The sequence below is a fragment of the Schistocerca serialis genome, chromosome 9 (genome assembly GCF_023864345.2).
Source record: "Schistocerca serialis cubense isolate TAMUIC-IGC-003099 chromosome 9, iqSchSeri2.2, whole genome shotgun sequence".
NCBI lineage: Eukaryota > Metazoa > Arthropoda > Insecta > Orthoptera > Acrididae > Schistocerca > Schistocerca serialis.
In genome coordinates, this window is record NC_064646.1 from 98,198,931 (window position 1) to 98,217,465 (window position 18,535).

At 44.7% G+C, this 18,535-nt stretch overlaps 1 protein-coding gene across 1 annotated transcript in view; it reads right to left on the bottom strand.

The window, feature by feature from the left end:
* LOC126418829 (UDP-glycosyltransferase UGT5-like) overlaps positions 1-18,535 on the bottom strand; it is a 135,739-nt gene that overhangs the window by 37,707 nt on the left and 79,497 nt on the right. The window contains exon 2 of the mRNA XM_050085808.1: positions 7,949-8,210. Within this exon, the coding sequence (XP_049941765.1) occupies positions 7,949-8,210 (262 nt within the window). The remainder of the gene's footprint in view (positions 1-7,948; positions 8,211-18,535) is intronic.

Here is an 18,535-nt window from a genome sequence, read left to right on the forward strand (position 1 = left end):
CACATCGGTATGTCAACAATATCCAACGTCCCATTTTGTTGTTCTTCATGGAAATCCAACCTGGGCTTACATCTCAGGAAGACAGGTGCACTGGGAGTTTTTGCACTACATTATTTTCGGGTGTTCAAGCGATGTGAGCGTGTTTGAACAGTGTTGTGCATGCATTATTTTTTGAAAATTTACGAGTTGTTTGCGTGTCTGTTGCATTATTTTGTGAACAGATCTGTAGGCTGTGCATTGCATGATTTAGACAGTTGACGATAAGCAAGCATGTCTTCAAAGCGTTTTACGTGCATTATTTTGACAATTAAGGAGTTGTTTGCGTCTCTGCACATTAGTGTACTGCATTAGTTCGGTAATTTACGAGTTGTTTACGTGTCTGTATGCTGTGTATTGTGACTCCAAGCACATCAGGATGAGTGTTTTGTATCGGTGTTATAAATATACTATGTCAAATCCATCCCTAAATAAAGTGCTCGAAGACAAATAAAGTGCATTCCCCCCTCGCTCCAGTATCCCGGCAGAGGCTGAGTCATTTTCTCACCAGTTTTCCCCTCCAGAACGCCATGAGATGAATGTGCATGCTGGTGGCAGTACTGTGTACTAGGTCAGTTGGACTCCAGACCTCATGGTGAATAAGGAAGGAGCTACTGCCTCAAATCATTTAAATAAAGACTGCCTGCAAAACAGAAACTTAAGTCCATCCTATCCAGCAGCCCAGCACAGGAGAGTCCTTTTACGCCATTTTCCCCCTCAAGACCGCCATCTTGGATTACGTCATCAGAGGGGCGACGGCGCCCTCTGGTGGCAGTACTGTGAACTAGGTCAGCTCGACTCTGGACCTCAGAGTGAACACACTTGATGGCGATACTGTCTCTAATTTTTTCAATAAAGACTGAAAATGAAGACTTATGTGCATCCTATCCAGTATAGGCTGAGTCATTTTACCGCCAATTCCTAGGAAGAGGTGGCGGCTGGATGACAGATTGGTGGAGGTAGCTCAAGTAAGCTATTTTCCAGCCATTTTCTTAGGTTAGTGGAGGTAGTCGTGGTGTGTTGCATTGTCCTGATGGAATTTATGGAATTTGGACTTCCACCATTTTCTGGGGCAGGGGAGGGTGGGGGGGTTGGGGAGGGAGAGGTGGATAGGGGAGGGGGGGAGGGGAGAGGGTTAAGTTAGTGGAGGTAGCCCAATTAACCTATCCCCAACAAAATTTTAACTTCCCACCATGACGTCATTGAGACATTGCCATATCTATCGCCGCCATCTTGGACCCGCCATCTTGAATAAACTTGGTAACAATGGAGATTGAGGTGACGTCCTTGTTGCTCTACTACAAACTTGATCTACGTGATTTGTCTGCTATTCACACTAAAGTGCCTAGCAGAGGGTTTAATGAACCGTCTTCAAGCTGTGTCTCTACCATTCCACTCCCGATCGGCACGCAACAAAAACGACCTCTTAAATTTTTCTGTGCGTGCCGGGATTTCTCTTATTTTATCGTGATGATCATTTCCTCCTATGTAGGTGGGTGCCAACAGAATGTTTTCGCAGTCGGAGGACAAAACTGTTGACTGAAGTTTAACGTGAAGATCCTGTAGCAACGAAAAACGCCTGTGTTTGCCACTCCAATTCACGTATCATGTCGGTGGCACTATCTCCCCTATTTCGCGATAATGCAAGACGAGATGCCCTTCTTTGAACTTTTTCGATGTCATTCATCAGTCCCACCTGTTGCAGATCACACACTGCACAGCAACACTCCAGAATATGGCGGACACCACCTAAGCAGTCTCTTTAGTAGAGCTGATGCACCTTCTAAGTGTTCTCCTAACGAATCGCGGTCTTTGGTTTGCTCTATCCCAACGTTTCGTATCTGATCATTCCAGTTTAGTTTAATTGTAATCCCTAAGTATGTAGTTGGATTTACAGCCTTCATATTTGTGTGACTTATAGTATAAAGCAAAGTTAGCGGATTTCTTTCAGTACTCATGTGAATAACTTCACACGTTTCTTTACTCAGGGTCAACTGCGACTTTTCACAACATAAAGATATCTTATCTAAATCATTTTGCAATTCGTTTTGATCATTGGATGACTTTACGAGACGGTAAATGACAGCATTATCTGCAAACAATCTAAGAGGGTTACTCAGATTGTCTCCTACATCGTTAATATAGATCAGAAACAAAAGAGGGCCTATAACACTTCCTTGGGGAACGCCGATTGTTACCTTTGTTTTACTCGATGACTTTCCGTCTATTACTACGAACTGTGACCTTTCTGACAGGAAATGACGAATCCAGTTACACAACTTAGGCGATATTCCGTAGACAAAGAGTTTGGTTAGAAGACGCTTGTGAGGAAAAGTGTCGAAAACCTAATGCAAATCTAAAAATGTGGACTCAATTTGACACCCGCTGTCGATAGCACTCATTTGTTCACGAGTATGAAGAGCTAGTTGTGTTTCACAAGAACTATATTTTCTGAATCCGTGCTGACTATATAGCAATAAATCGTTTACTTCGAGATAATCCGTTATGTTCGAACACAGAATACGTTCCAAAACCCTACGGCAAATCGACGTTAGTGGTATGGGGTTGTAATTCAGCAGATTACTCCTGTTTCCCTTTCTGGGTAACGGTGTGACTTTAGCAATTTTCCAGTCTTTAGGTAAGGATCTTTCTACGGTCGAGCCGTTGTATCAGCGTACTCTGAAAGGAACCTGACTGGTATACAATATGGACTGGAGGCCTTGCCTTTATTAAGTGATTTAAGCTGCTTTGCTATACCGAGGATATCTACTTCTACGTTTATCATCTTGACAGTTGTTCTTGATTGGAATTTAGGAATAAATCGCCAATTTTTTTCTGGAATTGTAATCATTTGTTTGTCTGGACATGTACATCACATTTACCGATTTCTAGCTCATTCACAGCTCAAGACACTTTTCCACTTCGTGTTCTCAAGGAACTGCAAGGACCAGAGCCCTCTACAACAAAACGACACCCGACATGGCACTTTCACCAGCTGCCAACCAGCCAAAGGCTGCTCAGGTGCCTCCTGAAGTCCGTCCTGTTCGGCTGGTCCACAACATTCCATCGCAGCGGGGCTTCCCCGACACCTGCAGACGGCGCTGGAGCTCCGCCACTCGCGACAGCAGTGCCCTCTCGTACAGGGCGGGGAAACTTCAGTAGCCTTGCCGCCACCAGTCGAGCCTGGTGGAACTCGCTCTCATGTAATGACGCGGAATTTCAAATCGGCGTGGACGTGTGACATCTCGTGACGCCACAGTAGCCTCTGAGGACGTCTCCAGCATTAGGAGATGAAACGTTAGGCAGAGAATTATATCTCGGTCCACGGCTTAATCTCCATAAAACAGAAACTGGCAAGTGCTAGAAACACTAGCGCTCTGGGCGATCCCCAGAACTTCAGTTATGGATACGGACAGTGAACCCATCTCGGGAATCGAGAATCTAGACGACTTTTCCTGTTATCAGCACTGATACTGGCAAGTTATCGGTCACGGTATTTCCAAGACTTTCGAGTGCGTTTTAATTTTAAGTTTGAAGTTGAATAAAAGAAATCACAAAAGAAATATTTTTTTTCGTGCGACATAAGTACAAAATAACAATATTCCTTTTTTTTGTTACTCGTATTGTGACTCTTTCTTCTTGCCAAATGACATGATACTTGGCCCTTGGCCAATGGGATGTACACTTTGATCACTGAGTTTGTGAGTATAAGAATATGTGACATAGATGTTCGTATCTTTTGATTGCATCGGTTTAGAAGCTTACATTTATTACACCGCCAAGTAACTGTAGACCTTAATATGCGACATACATTTCAAGGCGATAAGTCGTGTATGTGTGTGGTTTGGGGATTTTATGGGCGCCCAACGGCGATGTTATCAGCGTCCTAACAATGGTTAAAATAAACGAATGTGGATAAGAACGAAAACTGTCGTACACGTATGCTCACGAAATGACCACATTTTCTCTATCGAACAGGCAGTCCCACATGCACTAAAACCAATGAGGAGGCAATATAGCTAATCAAGAAATTAAAACAGAGGGAAAACAAAACACAGAAGAGCTTAAAGAACAGTACAGGGAAATGTGACTGGCTCACCACTTACAAAAAACTTGGGTGAGCCAGCCACCCGTTTGACACATTAAAAACATCTCCCCAAAATCTTGTTAAAACATGGGACAATTCAGAAAACTTTGAAACGCGAACCACATTCGTTTGATCATTGCATAACATAGACTGCAGATCCGCCGGCAAATCCGCTGCAGTCCGCTGGTCAGCAAATAAAATGCAGTTCAATAAAATGTGGTGCACCGTGATCTGCGCGCCACAAGCACCACATCGGAGGGTCCTCTCGTCGGAGTAAAAATCCATGCGTCATAGGGCTGTGGGCGATGCGAACACGAGTAAGGAGGACCTCGTCCCGTCGACCTGGCTGGAAGGAAGTACGCCACGGCCGAGTTGTGGGCTTGACGACAAGGAGCTTGTTGTCGGTCACTTCTAGCCATTCATGTTCCTAGCAACACAGGACTTTATAGGACATGAGGCCATGCAGGGGGATAGCACACTGAAAGACCTGTCAGTCACGACACGCCTCCTTGGCTGCTCTATCAGCCCTTTCATTCGCCATAATTTCCATGTGCCCTGGTACCCAGCAGAAAGACACCTCCTTCCCCAGTCGCTGTAGTTGGAGGAGGGAGCAACTGTACCCATTCGTGAGAAAAAGGGGTATTAAGAGACGGACAGATAGACAGTCGGACAACAAATGACAAAAAAATTTCCCTGTGATATAATTAAAATTTAACAATTTTTAGGTATTTTTCCTTTAGCTTTACTGTTAAATTTCAAGATTCTAGTCCAATGGGAAGTACCTTATAGATTTTGATGAGTGAATTTGCTAGTGTAAAAATATGTGACATAAATGGCTGGCCTACAAACTTACGTTTATTATACCACCAACAGATCGTAGACCTTAGTATGTAACATAAATATCAACTTGGTACGTCTGCCCCTTCCTGAGAAAAAGGCAGTCGGACAGACAGGTGGACAACAAAGTGTTAAAATAAGGGTTCCGTTTTTACCGTTCGATGTACAGAAAACCAAAAAATCAGCAAGGATCCAAATACCAGTCGTGAAAGCGTACACCGCGTGATAGTACGTCGTGCCTGCCAGTTTTGTGAAGTTGCAAGTGCAGATCGGTTGATGAAGGAGATGGAGTCTTAACATCATCTGGAAGAAGATGATAAGTATCGAGTTATGCTTTTCACTAATAAAACTTTTTTGTTGTGACCTTTCCGCCATCAATAACGTCTTATCAGTCTTCCTGCGAGAATCCACATGCCACTGAAGGACACCTTTTCGATATCCCTTATCCGTAGCTGAACGCTGTGATCTGACCGACTAGCAACTGAGAACGTTATCTTATTAGACGGCCTCGAGAGCATTGCGACCGTTCACCTAATGCGAAATAAGCTTACGTTGGCGTCGGAACTGAACCAGGATCTTCAGTAAGATGCAAAATCTGCTCACTATAAGTTGCTGGTGAAATGTCACTCAAACAGCATTCCACATCCAGCTACTGCGCTCCAGCCAACACATGGTGTTCTGCGTCAGGTGTGTGGCAATAGTCCCTGGGGGACAGAACAGCGAGCAGGAAGTAAAAGCGAGCAAACCTCCTGAGCAGCGGCATCATCAAGATCATTTCCTCATGGACCTACGTGCCCTGGAAACCGGTAGAAAATCGTTTCCGTTTGCAGCCTTTGCAAGAGAAGAAGAGCGTCCTGTACTTTTTGCACCATCCTATCTGCTGGATACATCTGACCAACAGCAAAAAAAGCACTTGGACACCTGAGCAGATGAGGGATTTTTTGTCACAGTGGCATCTCATCTGCTCCCGCGCCCTCATCATAGCACACAATTTTGGATAATGAACTGAAAACTGCTGTGGGAGGCCTATCCTAATGACAATGTCAGGGAACACGATGATAAAATTCTCCAGCTTAGACGGATCAGTGCAAGCACTAATAAAATCTGGGTGGCAATTTCAAATCTCTTTAACTTTAGTTTTAAAAATAAATTCTGGGGCACAATTCTTCCGGTATTCAGTGAATTCAGAATGTAAAATGGGCCTCTCTAGTAGACAGTGGGACCTCTATTCCATATCTAGTTTTTGACCTTCACCTGCAACCACTCACTGCTCTCCTTCACCTGGATCACAAATTAGGTTTGTCACTACTCACAACAGGGCATCTCCTCATGCTAGGCCCCATGGTGATCTGCTCCCCAGTGTATAAGTTGGGGCTACTCGCCAGAGAGCAGCTCCTCATGATAGCACCCCACGGTTATCTGCTAGCAGTTCTATAATTTTTAGCTATTCACCAGAGGGCAGCTCCTCGTGTAAGGCCTGCATGGTGATCTGCATGCAGTTGTGTAACTTGGTGCTACTGTCCACGGGGCAGCTCATTGTGGTAGGCCCCCATGGTGATCTGCTTCCAGTTGTATAGCTTGGTGCTACTCACAAGAGGGCAGCTCATTGTGGTAGACCCCCATACTGATGTGCTTCCAGTTGTATAACTTGAGGCTACTCACCAGGGAGCAGTTCCTTGTGGTAGGTCGCCGTGGTGATCTGCTCCCAGTTGCATAACTTGCTGCTACTTACCAGAGGACAGCTCCTCGTGGTAGGATTGCATGATGATCTGCTTTCAGTTGCATAGCTTGATGCTACTCACCAGAGGGCAGTTCCCTGTCGTATGCCACCACAGTGATCTGCTCCAAGATGCATATGCAACTTGGTGCTACCCACCAGATGGCAGCTCCTCTTTGTAGGATTGCATGATGATTTGCTTTCAGTTGTATAGCTTGATGCTACTCACCAGAGGGCAGTTCCCTTTGGTAGGTGGCTATGTTGATCTACTCCCAGTTACATAACTTGGTGCTACTCACGAGGAGGCAGCTCCTCGTGGTAGGCTTGCCTGGTGATCTGCTCCCAGCTGTATAACTTGCTACTACTCACCAGAGGGCAGCTCCTCATGGTAGGCTCCCACAGTGATCTGCTCTCAGTTATATAAATTGGTGCTACTCACCAGATGGCAGCTTATCACGGTAGGCTGCCACAGTGATCTGCCTCCAGTTGAACGACATGGTGCTAGTCACCAGAGGGCAGCTTCTCGTGGTATTCGTGGTATGCCACTACAGTAATCTGCTTCCCAGTGTATAACTTGGTGCTACACAGTAGAGAGCAGCTCCTTGAGTTAGGTCCCCATGGTCCCAGTTGTACAATATGTTGCTACACACCAGAGGGCAGCTCCTCATGGTAGGCTGCTACAGTGATCTGCTCCCAGTTATATAAATTGGTGCTACTCACCACATGGCAGCTTATCATGGTAGGCTGCCACAGTGATCTGCTCCTAGTTGAACAACATGGTGCTATTCACCAGAGGGCAGCTTCTCGTGGTAGGCCACTACAGTGATCTGCTCCCCAGTGTATAACTTGGTGCTTCACAGCAGAGAGCAGTTCCTTGAGTTAGGTCCCCATGGTCCCAGTTATATAATATGTTGCTACTCACCAAGGGCAGGTCCTTGTGGTAGGCTGCTACAGTGATCTGCTCCTAGTTATATAAATTGGTGCTACTCACCAGATGGCAGCTTATCACGGTAGGCTGCCACAGTGATCTGCTCCCAGTTGAACAACATGGTGCTAGTCACCAGGGGACAGCTTCTCGTGGTACACCACTACAGTGACCTGCTTCCCAGTGTATAACTTGGTGCTACACAGCAGAGAGCAGCCCTTTGAGTTAGGTCCCCATGGTGATCTTCTCCCAGTTGTATAATTTGTTGCTACTCACCAGAGGGCAGCTCCTCGCGGTAGGCCTGCACGGTGATCTCCTCCCAGTTATGTATCTTGGTGTTACTCACCAGAGGGCAACTCCTCGTGGTAGGCCCCTACAACGATCTGCTCCCAGTTGGGCGGCGGCGGCTGGTCCAGCACGAAATGCGAGATGACGGTGAGATTGTGGCCGCGGCGCGACAGCTCGAGCAGCAACTCGCGGAACACGATCCAGTGGCTCTTGCCGGGCACGGGGAACACGGCCAGGATGTTGGCCGCCTCGCACGCCGGCGCACACAGGCTGAGCACCGCCCCCAGCGCCAGCAGTGCCGCCGCCGCAGCCACGTCGCCCTGCAGCGGGAATCGCACCCAGGACGTTAAGCACAGAGACCAGATTTCAACCTAGCCACACTTGTCGGTATGTTAACGACATGCGAAGCTAATGGTCCAGTAATGTTAAGAAAAAGCATCTGCTCCTAAGAATTTTGTACCAGCAGAGTGAGAATAAGTGTAGTGGAGAGATGGACAAAGTGGGCAGATTAAGTTATTCATATCCCTTAAGCCGAGCAGCAGTAGAGCCAACATGTGCGAGAACTATCGCGCAATCACTTAAACACAATACTTCGAACCTAGGGTATTAACCCGTTGAGGGGCGTAGTGAAATTTTTGGAGGTGTAAAAACTGAGTGATTTGATTCTGTTTCAGTCACGTAACTAAATTTTTTCAAAAGATCATTACTATCTATCTCTTGAGCCTTGTCCCGCAGTTACCCAGGGTCAGCCACTGTTAATCGAAGTTGGCATGTTAATGATTAAGGGGTGGCCGGATGCCCTTCCTGCCGCCACTCCGTACCTCCTGGGACGGAATTAGTGTACCCCAACTGTCTGCATCGAGTGTAATCCATGGAATAGTGTGAATGTGTTCAGATGTCTGCGAGCCATGTAACTGAGGCGGAACATGGGGACCAGCCCGGCATTCACCTAGCAGGATGTGGAAAACCGCCTAAAAACCACATCCTGGCTGGCTGGCACATCAGCCCTCGTCGTTAATCCGCCGGGCGGATTCGAACCGGAGCCGGCGCGCCTGCCTGAGTCCAGGAAGCAGCGCGTTAGCGCTCTCGGCTACCCTGGCGGCTCAAAAGATCATTACTATTATCAGAAATTTATAAGACTAATATTGATTAAATACATTACCAATAATTACTTTTCTCAATTCGTACTGTGCGTGGAGGAGGATAAACGTACCACCACTAGCCATTTCCAATCCTGTTCCACTCGCGAACAGAGCGAGGGAAAAATGACTGTATTTATGCCTCCATATGGGTCCTACTTTTTCGTATCTTATCTTCGTGACCCTTACGCGCAGTGCATGTTGCAGACAGTAGAATCGCTCTGCAGTCAGCTTCAGGTGCCGTTCCCGTAAATTTTCTTAATAGTGTTCCTCGTAAAGGATCTCAGGGAAACTGAAGAAGAATCACAGGGTCTGCTGAATGGAATGAACAGTCTAATGAGTACAGAATATGAATTGAGAGTAAATCGAAGAAAGACGAAGGTAATGACAAGTAGCAGAAATGAGAACGACGGGAAACTTAACACTAGTATTGCGGTAATGACAAGTAGCAGAAATGAGAACGACGGGAAACTTAACACTAGTATTGCTGATCACGAAGTACATGACGTTAACGAATTCTGCTAGCTAGGCAGCAAAGTAACTCAAGAAAGGAGGACACAGAAAGCAGACCAGCACTAGCAGACAGACCATTCCTGGCCAAGAGAAGTCTACCAGAGCCAAACATAGCCCTTAAGATATTCCTGAGAAAATACATTTGTAGCACAGCATTGTATGGTAGTGAAACATGGACTACTGGAGAACCGGACAGGAAGAGGATTGAAGCATTTAAGATTTTTTTATTACTTAAAATTGCACATGCATAGTGACAATCGCAAAAAACTTTTTAACAGCGTTCGTGGACTCTATAGCGCCTGCTCCGTTTACTGCCACCATCTACCATCATGGTGGTAGGTCTGAAGATGATCTAAAACAGACCTAAACAGGTAACCTCCTAAAAAAAAGAAGGTTTCTTGCGGTTGTGACTATACATGTGCAATTTTAAGTAATAAAAAATATAAAAAATTTCGCTGTTCTCCAAGAGAAAAGAAATGTTCTCAAAAGTCACATTTCAGATGTGGTGCTACAGAAGAATGTTGAAACTTAGATGGACTGATGTGGCAAGTGAATGAGGAGGTTCTCCGGAGACTCGCCGAGGAAAAGAATACCTGGAAAACACATCTACATCTACATCTACATGATTACTCTGCAATTTACATTTAAGTGCTTGTTAGAGGGTTCATCGAACCACAATCATACTATCTCTCTACCATTCCACTCCCGAACAGCGTGCGGGAAAAACGAACACCTAAAGCTTTCTGTTCGAGCTCTGATTTCTTTTATTTTATTTTGGTGATCATTCAAATGGTTCAAATGGCTCTGAGCACCATGGGACTCAACTGCTGAGGTCATTAGTCCCCTAGAACTTAGAACTAGTTAAACCTAACTAACCTAAGGACATCACAAACATACATGCCCGAGGCAGGATTCGAACCTGCGACCGTAGCGGTCTTGCGGTTCCAGACTGCAGCGCCTTTAACCGCACGGCCACTTCGGCCGGCCGGTGATCATTCATTCCTACCTATGTAGGTTGGGCTCAACAAAATATTTTCGCATTCGGAAGAGAAAGTTGGTGACTGAAATTTCGTAAATAGATCTCGCCGCGACGAAAAACGTCTTTGCTTTAATGACTTCCATCCCAACTCGCGTATCATGTCTACCACACTCTCTCACCTATTACATGATAATACAAAACGAGCTGCCCTTTTTTGCACCCTTTCGATGTCCTCCGTCAATCCCACCTGGTAAGGATCCCACACCGCGCAGCAATATTCTAAAAGAGGACGAACGAGTGTAGTGAAAGCTGTCTCTTTAGTGGACTTGTTGCATCTTCTAAGTGTCCTGCCAATATTAGCAACCTACATCCTCATTTATTTGATGGTTGTATTCTAATCTCAGTTTTCCTCTACAGTTTCTACCCGTGCAGCTCCCTCTAGTACCATGGAAGTCACTCCCTGATGTCTTAACAGATGTCTTATCATCCTGTCTCTTCTTCCTGCAAATCATCGAGTAAAACTGAAATGATATCAGGTGTTCCCCAGGGAAGCGTCCTGGGACCTCTGCTGTTCCTGATTTACCCTTCCCCACAATATTATCTATGTGGTCTTTCCAACTGAAGTTGTTCGTAATTTTAACTCCCAGGTACTTAATTGAATTGACAGCCTTGAGAATTGCACTATTTATCGAGTAATCGAATTCCAACGGATTTCTTTTGGAACTCATGTGGATCATCTCACACTTTTCGTTATTTAGCGTCAACTGCCACCTGTCACACCATACAGCAATCTTTTCTAAATCGCTTTGCAACTGATACTGGTCTTCGGATGACCTTAATAGACGGTAAATTACAGCATCATCTGCGAACAACCTAAGAGAACTGCTCAGATTCTCACCCAGGTCATTTATATAAATCAGGAACAGCAGAGGTCCCAGGACGCTTCCCTGGGGAACACCTGATATCATTTCAGTTTTACTCGATGATTTGCAAGAAGAAGAGACAGGATGATAAGACATCTGTTAAGACATCAGGGAGTGACTTCCATGGTACTAGAGGGAGCTGCACGGGTAGAAACTGTAGAGGAAAACTGAGATTAGAATACAACCATCAAATAAATGAGGATGTAGGTTGCTAATATTACTCTGAGATGAAAAGGTTGGCACAAGAGAGAAATTCGTGGCGGGTCGCATCAAACCAGCCAGAAGATTGATGACTCAAAAAAAAAAAAAAGCAATTGACAGAAATGCATAGAAATTGTGATTGGTGTATAATATCGAATAGTTTGATTATTTTAGGATTAAATGAAGTACTTTCATGAAATCAATTTTGACAAAGTGGCAAACTAACCACTTTGCCCGACATAAACGAGCAAAGTGGCCACATAGCTTCAAACTAAAAAACAGTGGATAACAAACTATTTAAACAAAGAAATAAATATATTTTCTGTGAAACATGATTCACATTAAATTATTTACACTTTTCGCAAATGAAAGTCAAACTGTATTCCTCCTGTACAGAATTACTGAGCCCAGAGAGAGTGCAAGTAGCACTAAATCCACTGTTCTTTCGGCCTTTAATATGAAAAAATTTTCTTCACAGTACATGCACTCTCTGATTCAAATATTGTCGTCGAAAAGAGCTCTTCAAGGACTGGGTTTACTGCTCTTCAGACTCTTCCTTCTCTTCGGCTGCTTTCCGTTTTTCCTTCATTTCACTGTCTTTTTCTTCTCTTTTTTTATTTGCCGCTATTGTACTACTCTTACAAGTATCGCTACGGAGTCCTGCTTTCGGTTGCAGCTGTGACGTTTTCCCCCACCACAAAGTGGGACCCGAGATGGCTACATTGACTGTAATAACGCCATTGGACAAAAGCTGTATATCCTCTAATAGCGTGACCGAAATTTCAGTAACTAAAGTAGGACAATGAAGTCAACACAATTTCATTAAAAAGACCTAAGTCACATTCCGTCTCCACAATAAATGGGCAAACTGACCACTTACTTTATATCAGGGCAACTAAAATCAACAAAAAGAATTATAACTCTGAGGGCCGGTGAAGCCAATAGGTTAGAGTTCATGGAGTGAGGAGGCCCTCCATGGAGAACACATTGAATCATTTCCTGCGCTATGCCAGCGTCTTGAAGCCCCTAGGTTCCCAACGGACAGTTTGTCTGGCTCATCCCTGCTATTGAAAGTCACAAAGCCAAAGAAAGACGCTGCACTTACAACGATCGAAACAGGCAGTCTAATGAACAGATTTCCAGAGAAAGCCGCTATCAGTTCGTGCTTGGAAAGGCGGAAGGACAGCGTCCTCAATACTCAGCATGCACGTATTTACGTTTGCCATATATCAAGCGCTGCCAGCAACGAGCAGCGTTAATGCGAATTAAAAACTTGGGATGGTGCTCTCTCGACCTATACGTGGATGTTTTTTTTTCATCTCTTGTAGCTTTCGCGCAGTTTTCTCCGGAGTACTTGTAAATAACCCACCCTGTATAAGTCAGTTAGAAATGAGATAAACAGTAAGTACTGGGTAGCCAAGCAACTACTGCTGCGAAAATGCGAAGTAATTGACAAACAAATGTCCTTCGGAAGGACTGATTTAGCATTTTCCAAGAAATTATTAATTCTCTGAAAATGGATTCTTTGTAAATTTTGAAAACAAAAAAACACACTGCATTCGGTTCTGTACAACAGTTAGAGTCATACCAACAGCAGATGTAGCACATGAGCAGGGTTCAGTAAATAGGATAATTTGCTCCAAATTTTTGAGTTACATATTGATGAAAACTTGAACTGGAAGAAGCGTATTATTCAGATCCTCAAACAGTTAAGTTCTTCTGCTCTTTCTCTTCGTATAATTGCTAATCTTGGAAGCAAACGTACCAATCTCCTCACATGGTTTGCATATTTTTACTCAGTAATGTCTTGCAGAATAATTTTCTGGCGTACCTAATCACTTGGAAAAAAATATTGATAGTATAAAATCGAATATAAGAATAATATGTGGTCTTTATCTGTGGACGCATGTGGGCACTTCTTCAAGGAACTAGGCATTTTAACTGCGCTGTTACAATGCAAGTACATATATTCGCTAATGAAATTTGCTGTAAATAATGCATCAGAATTTTAAAAGAATAATGAACTATAAGAATACTTAGTAGTCGAAGTAGTAGTAGTAGTAGTACTGGGATAACAGCGTTACTGAGAAAATTTGTAGTGCAGGTTGCATAACTTCAGGGTCCAATTTGATCGATTGTTGGCCCCCTCCCCTTAACCTTTTGTTTTGCTAAGCGGTTTATGACCCCCTGGGGGTTGATTTATGACCACCTAGGGAAATCTGTTTTTCTGAGACACCTCTACCCTCCCCTCCCCCTCCCCCTCCCCTCTGGAAAACCCCCTAGCTGATAGAAGCACACCTTTGATATCAAACTAATTGGCTAATTAATGAAATCGATAAAGTAGTTACCCTCTCCTCGTCTGAGGAACCCCCAGCCCTCCCCTCACATCCTCCTCTCCCCCTCCCTTCCCCCCATCAGGAAACTGGCAGGAAAATTATCCAGTTTGTGCTAGAGAGGAAGGATCTCATGATATGAAATTGAAGTCGATGTCAGTTACATAGCAGAGGATATACTGTTTATTTACAAAATCCAATTTTGAGGGGTTGAATCTCTTTATTCGGTGGGAAAAGCTCATATGTAGCAACTAAATGTCCTAATAAAGTAATTACACTCCTGCACATTGGAGGTGCTGTCTTGATGGAAAATGTTTGTGTATGTGCTCGCCTTGACATGCAGGTATCGACTGAGATAGTGCGAAATGCCCCCTCTTTCCCCACCCCTCCCAGAAAAAATTAGCAGGAAATTAGACGCACTCTGGGGAGAGAGGAGGGTAAGACTTTAGCCACGGTGGATTGTGCACTCTCTTAGTCGCTCACTGCATGACAAGGTGAGCACACACACGAAAGTTTTCCTGCAAGACAACACCTCCAATCTGCAGCAGTGTAATTACTTAATGAGGACGAGTTGTTGCTGTATGTGAGTTGCTTCTACCAAATAAAAAGAGTCAACCCCTGAAACTTGAATTTTATAAATAAACAGTATATCCTCTTCTCTGCAATTGACATTGTCTTCAATTTCGAATCATGAGATCTTCCTCTCTAGCACAGACTGAGTCCTTTTCCCATCAATTTCCCGATTGGGGGGGGGGGGGGGGGAGACGGGAGGGAGATTGAGGGATGCGAGGGGAAGTTTGTGGGATAAGAGGTAAGTATTCTTATTGTAATACAGAGATCACACTGAAAATTAATGCCTCCGATTCTTTTATTCTGTTCTCAATACCGGTTGAGGTATTTCCTGTCATGCATATTACTCCCTCAACTTTCCCACTTCATTGACGGAAGTGCAACTCTCTGCCGCCAGAAGTCTCCGAACTGCAGTTTGTAACATAGTGGTGTATCATGTAACTATGTCGGTGTATTGCAAGACCCTCAGAAAAGTGAAAGCCCTAATTCGAAGATTTCATCCACAAGTGGAGCACAATCTCCTTCAGCGTGACAGCGACAGACCACATGCGAGTGGTGCGACGTCTGCAACAATCCGATGCCTTGGGTTCACTGTCACCTGTCATCCTCTATACAGTACCGACTTGGCCCTGTTCGATTTTCATCTGTTTCCAAAACTTAAATAACGCCTTCAAGGACTCCACTCAGATAGTGATGAAACGGTGCAGGCAGAGGTGAAGTTGTGGTTTCTCCATTAAAGTCAAACATTCTACAGTGACAGTATCAACAAACTAACCTCTCATTGGCAGAAATGTGTTTGTCACTGTGGTGAGTACATTGACAAATAAATATGTAGATAGAAGAACAAAGATGTTGAATTATTTAAAAAGCTTGAACAGTTTTCAGACAAAAATTTTGGAGGCATTGCTTTTAGTGCGCCCTCATAGGAAAGTCGAAACAAGTTTCAGTGAAATTAAGAGCAGAGGCGTTAACATTAAGATGTAGCGGCACCACCATTTAGGATGGGGAAAGTTAGTTCTGTGCAATATTCTGAGCACAAGTTACAGCCAGGTGCAGGCCAGATTGTAGTGAGTTACAATTCCCAACAGTTACGAGGTAGAATAGAGGCCACAGGGCCATCAGATTGCTGAAAGAGTATACGTAGCAGTTTCGCATGTCTCAAGTCACAGGCAGAAGGGGCCCACTGGCCAACCTAGCGTGTTATGAGTACGTGATGCGAAGTGGAGCGTATGGCAAAACAGAGGCGCACAGCCGTGTATAAATAAGTGGGAGTTTCTAATGAGATTCACTCAAGTGTGGCAGCTCTCCTGGACGGCAGGGCGTGTCATGCCACCAGCTACACGTAGCAGCAGATGGGGCGCCAGCATTCCAGTCCACGGCGGGTCGTTGGTTCGACCCCCTGAGGCTGACGTGGGGCGCAGGCAGTCGTCTTGGTTTCCAACACATGCCGGAGGCATCCCGAGGTGAGGGCAGTAGATTTGGATGCCGGATCGCGGGCTCTTGTTGTCACCGTGATCTCAGCCACGCTGGCAAGAAGGACGCAGCTGGCCACCTGTGGCTCTCACCGAGCGGCAGTGAGCTGGCAGGGACGCAGACCGCCGAGTCAACTGCTGGCATCCTGACGATGCCAAACTCCGCTGGTGTACAAGGCCGGATTTTTCAACTAGTATATACAATAAATAAGGCGCTACACTAAAAGGATCTAGACTAATGCCAGCAAACTCGTGCTAAAAAAAAAAAAAAAAAAAAAAAAAAAAAAAAAAAAAAAAAAAAAAAAAAGCCGATTGTGCCAGAAGCAATCTTTTCAACTTACTTTTGATTTTTTGATTAAAAGAACTCAGGTTATCGATCATGTTTTTCACTTTGGTTTCCAATTCTACTGAAAATGACATCTGAGGAACAGTGTAGCTCTTTCTTTACATCTACATCTACATACATACTCCGCAATCCACCATACGGTGCGTGGCGGAGGGTACCTCTTACCACAACTAGCATCTTCTCTCCCTGATCCACTACCAAACATAACGAGGAAAAAATGACTGCCTATATGCCTCTGTACGAGCCCTAATCTCTCTTATCTTATCTTTGTGGTCTTTCCGCGAAATATAAGTTGGCGGCAGTTAAATTGTACTGCAGTCAGCCTCAAGTGCTGGTTCTCTAAATTTCCTCAGTAGCGATTCACGAAAAGAACGCCTCCTTTCCTCCAGAGACTCCCACCCGAGTTCCTGAAGCATTTCAGTAACACTCGCGTGATGATCAAACCTACCAGTAACAAATCTAGCAGCCCGCCTCTGAATTGCTTCTATGTGCTCCCCGCCAGGAGGTTCTAGGCGCTACAGTCTGGAACCGCGCGACCACTACGGTCGCAGTTTCGAATCCTGCCTCCGGCACAGATGTGTGTGATGTCCTTAGGTTAGTTAGGTTTAAGTAGTTCTAAGTTCTACGGGACTGTTGACCTCAGAAGTTAAGTCCCATAGTGCTCAGAGCCTTTTGAATCATTTTATGTCCTCCCTCAATCGGACCCGATAGGGATCCCAAACGCTCGCGCAGTACTCAAGAATAGGTTGTATTAGTGTTTTATAAGCGGTCTCCTTTACAGATGAACCACATCTTCCGAAAATTCTACCAATGAACCCAAACCAACTATCCGCCTTCCCCACAACTTCCATTACATGCTTGTCCCACTTTATATCGCTCTGCAATGTTACGCCCAAATATTTAATCGACATGACTGTGTCAAGCACTACACTACTAATGGATTATTCGAACATTACGGGATTCTTTTTCCTATTCATCTGCATTAATTTACATTTATCAATATTTAGAGTTAGCTGCCATTCTTTACACCAATCAAAAATCCTGTCCAAGTCATCTTGTATCCTCCTAGAGTCACTCAACGACGGCACCTTCCCGTACACCACAGCATCATCAGCAAACAGTCGCACATTTCTATCCTCCCTATCCAAAAGATCATTTATGTAGATAGAAAACAACAGCGGACCTACCACACTTCCCTGGGGCACTCCAGATGATACCCTCACCTCCGACGAACACTCACCATCGAGGACAACGTACTGGGTTCTATTACTTATGAAGTCTTCGAGCCACTCACATATTTGGGAACCAATCCCATATGCTCGTACCTTAGTTAGGAGTCTGCAGTGGGGCACCGAGTCAAACGCTTTCCGGAAGTCAAGGAATATGGCATCCGTCTGATACCCTTCCTCCATAGTTCGCAAGATATCATGTGAAAAAAGGGCGAGTTGCGTTCTGCAGGAGCGATGCTTTCTAAAGCATGGACAGCAATTTCTCTGTCACTGCCACTGCTAACATCAGTTAGAGGGGTATTAGCTAAGTGCAAATCGTTTTCCGTCTAGTATTCAGTGAGTGAATATGGTGGTTTTTTTACTGTGAATCGGTGTCATGAATCACAAATGCCACTAGGGAATACAAGTAGAGGAGTAGTACAGTCCTAATTCCGAGTGCTCGAATAACAGTTCGCACCAAGTTCTCAGACTGGCGTCGGATGTCGCTCTGACTGCCCTTTACGAACCAGCAGGAAATTACGCCATTCATACCACTCCCTGGTACCTCAGTTTGCTTACAAGAAACATGAACGATTGTCAACTACGTCGCTAATATGAACTGCCTCAGAATAAATTCCAAGATAAGATCGCTTTAAATCCCACCGCTTATCTCCGACCTTGTACAAAGCGATACGCAAAATCTTTAAGAGCTTTCTCATTAAGGAAACTCTTACACTGAAATACGCACTCATTTTTAAGTGTGTGGAAAGGGGGAGGGGGCAGGTTGGAGCGGTGGTGATACCGCCAGCAATGAAGTGTGGGTCAGCAGATAGTATCGTAGTATTGCTAATGTGTGCTACTGCACTGTGTATGTAACCCTGCAAATGACAAAACGTCGCAGTCGCCTGGTGCACCTTTTGAATTGCAATACAAGAGTGGTTTTTCGTGAGATGCATTCACC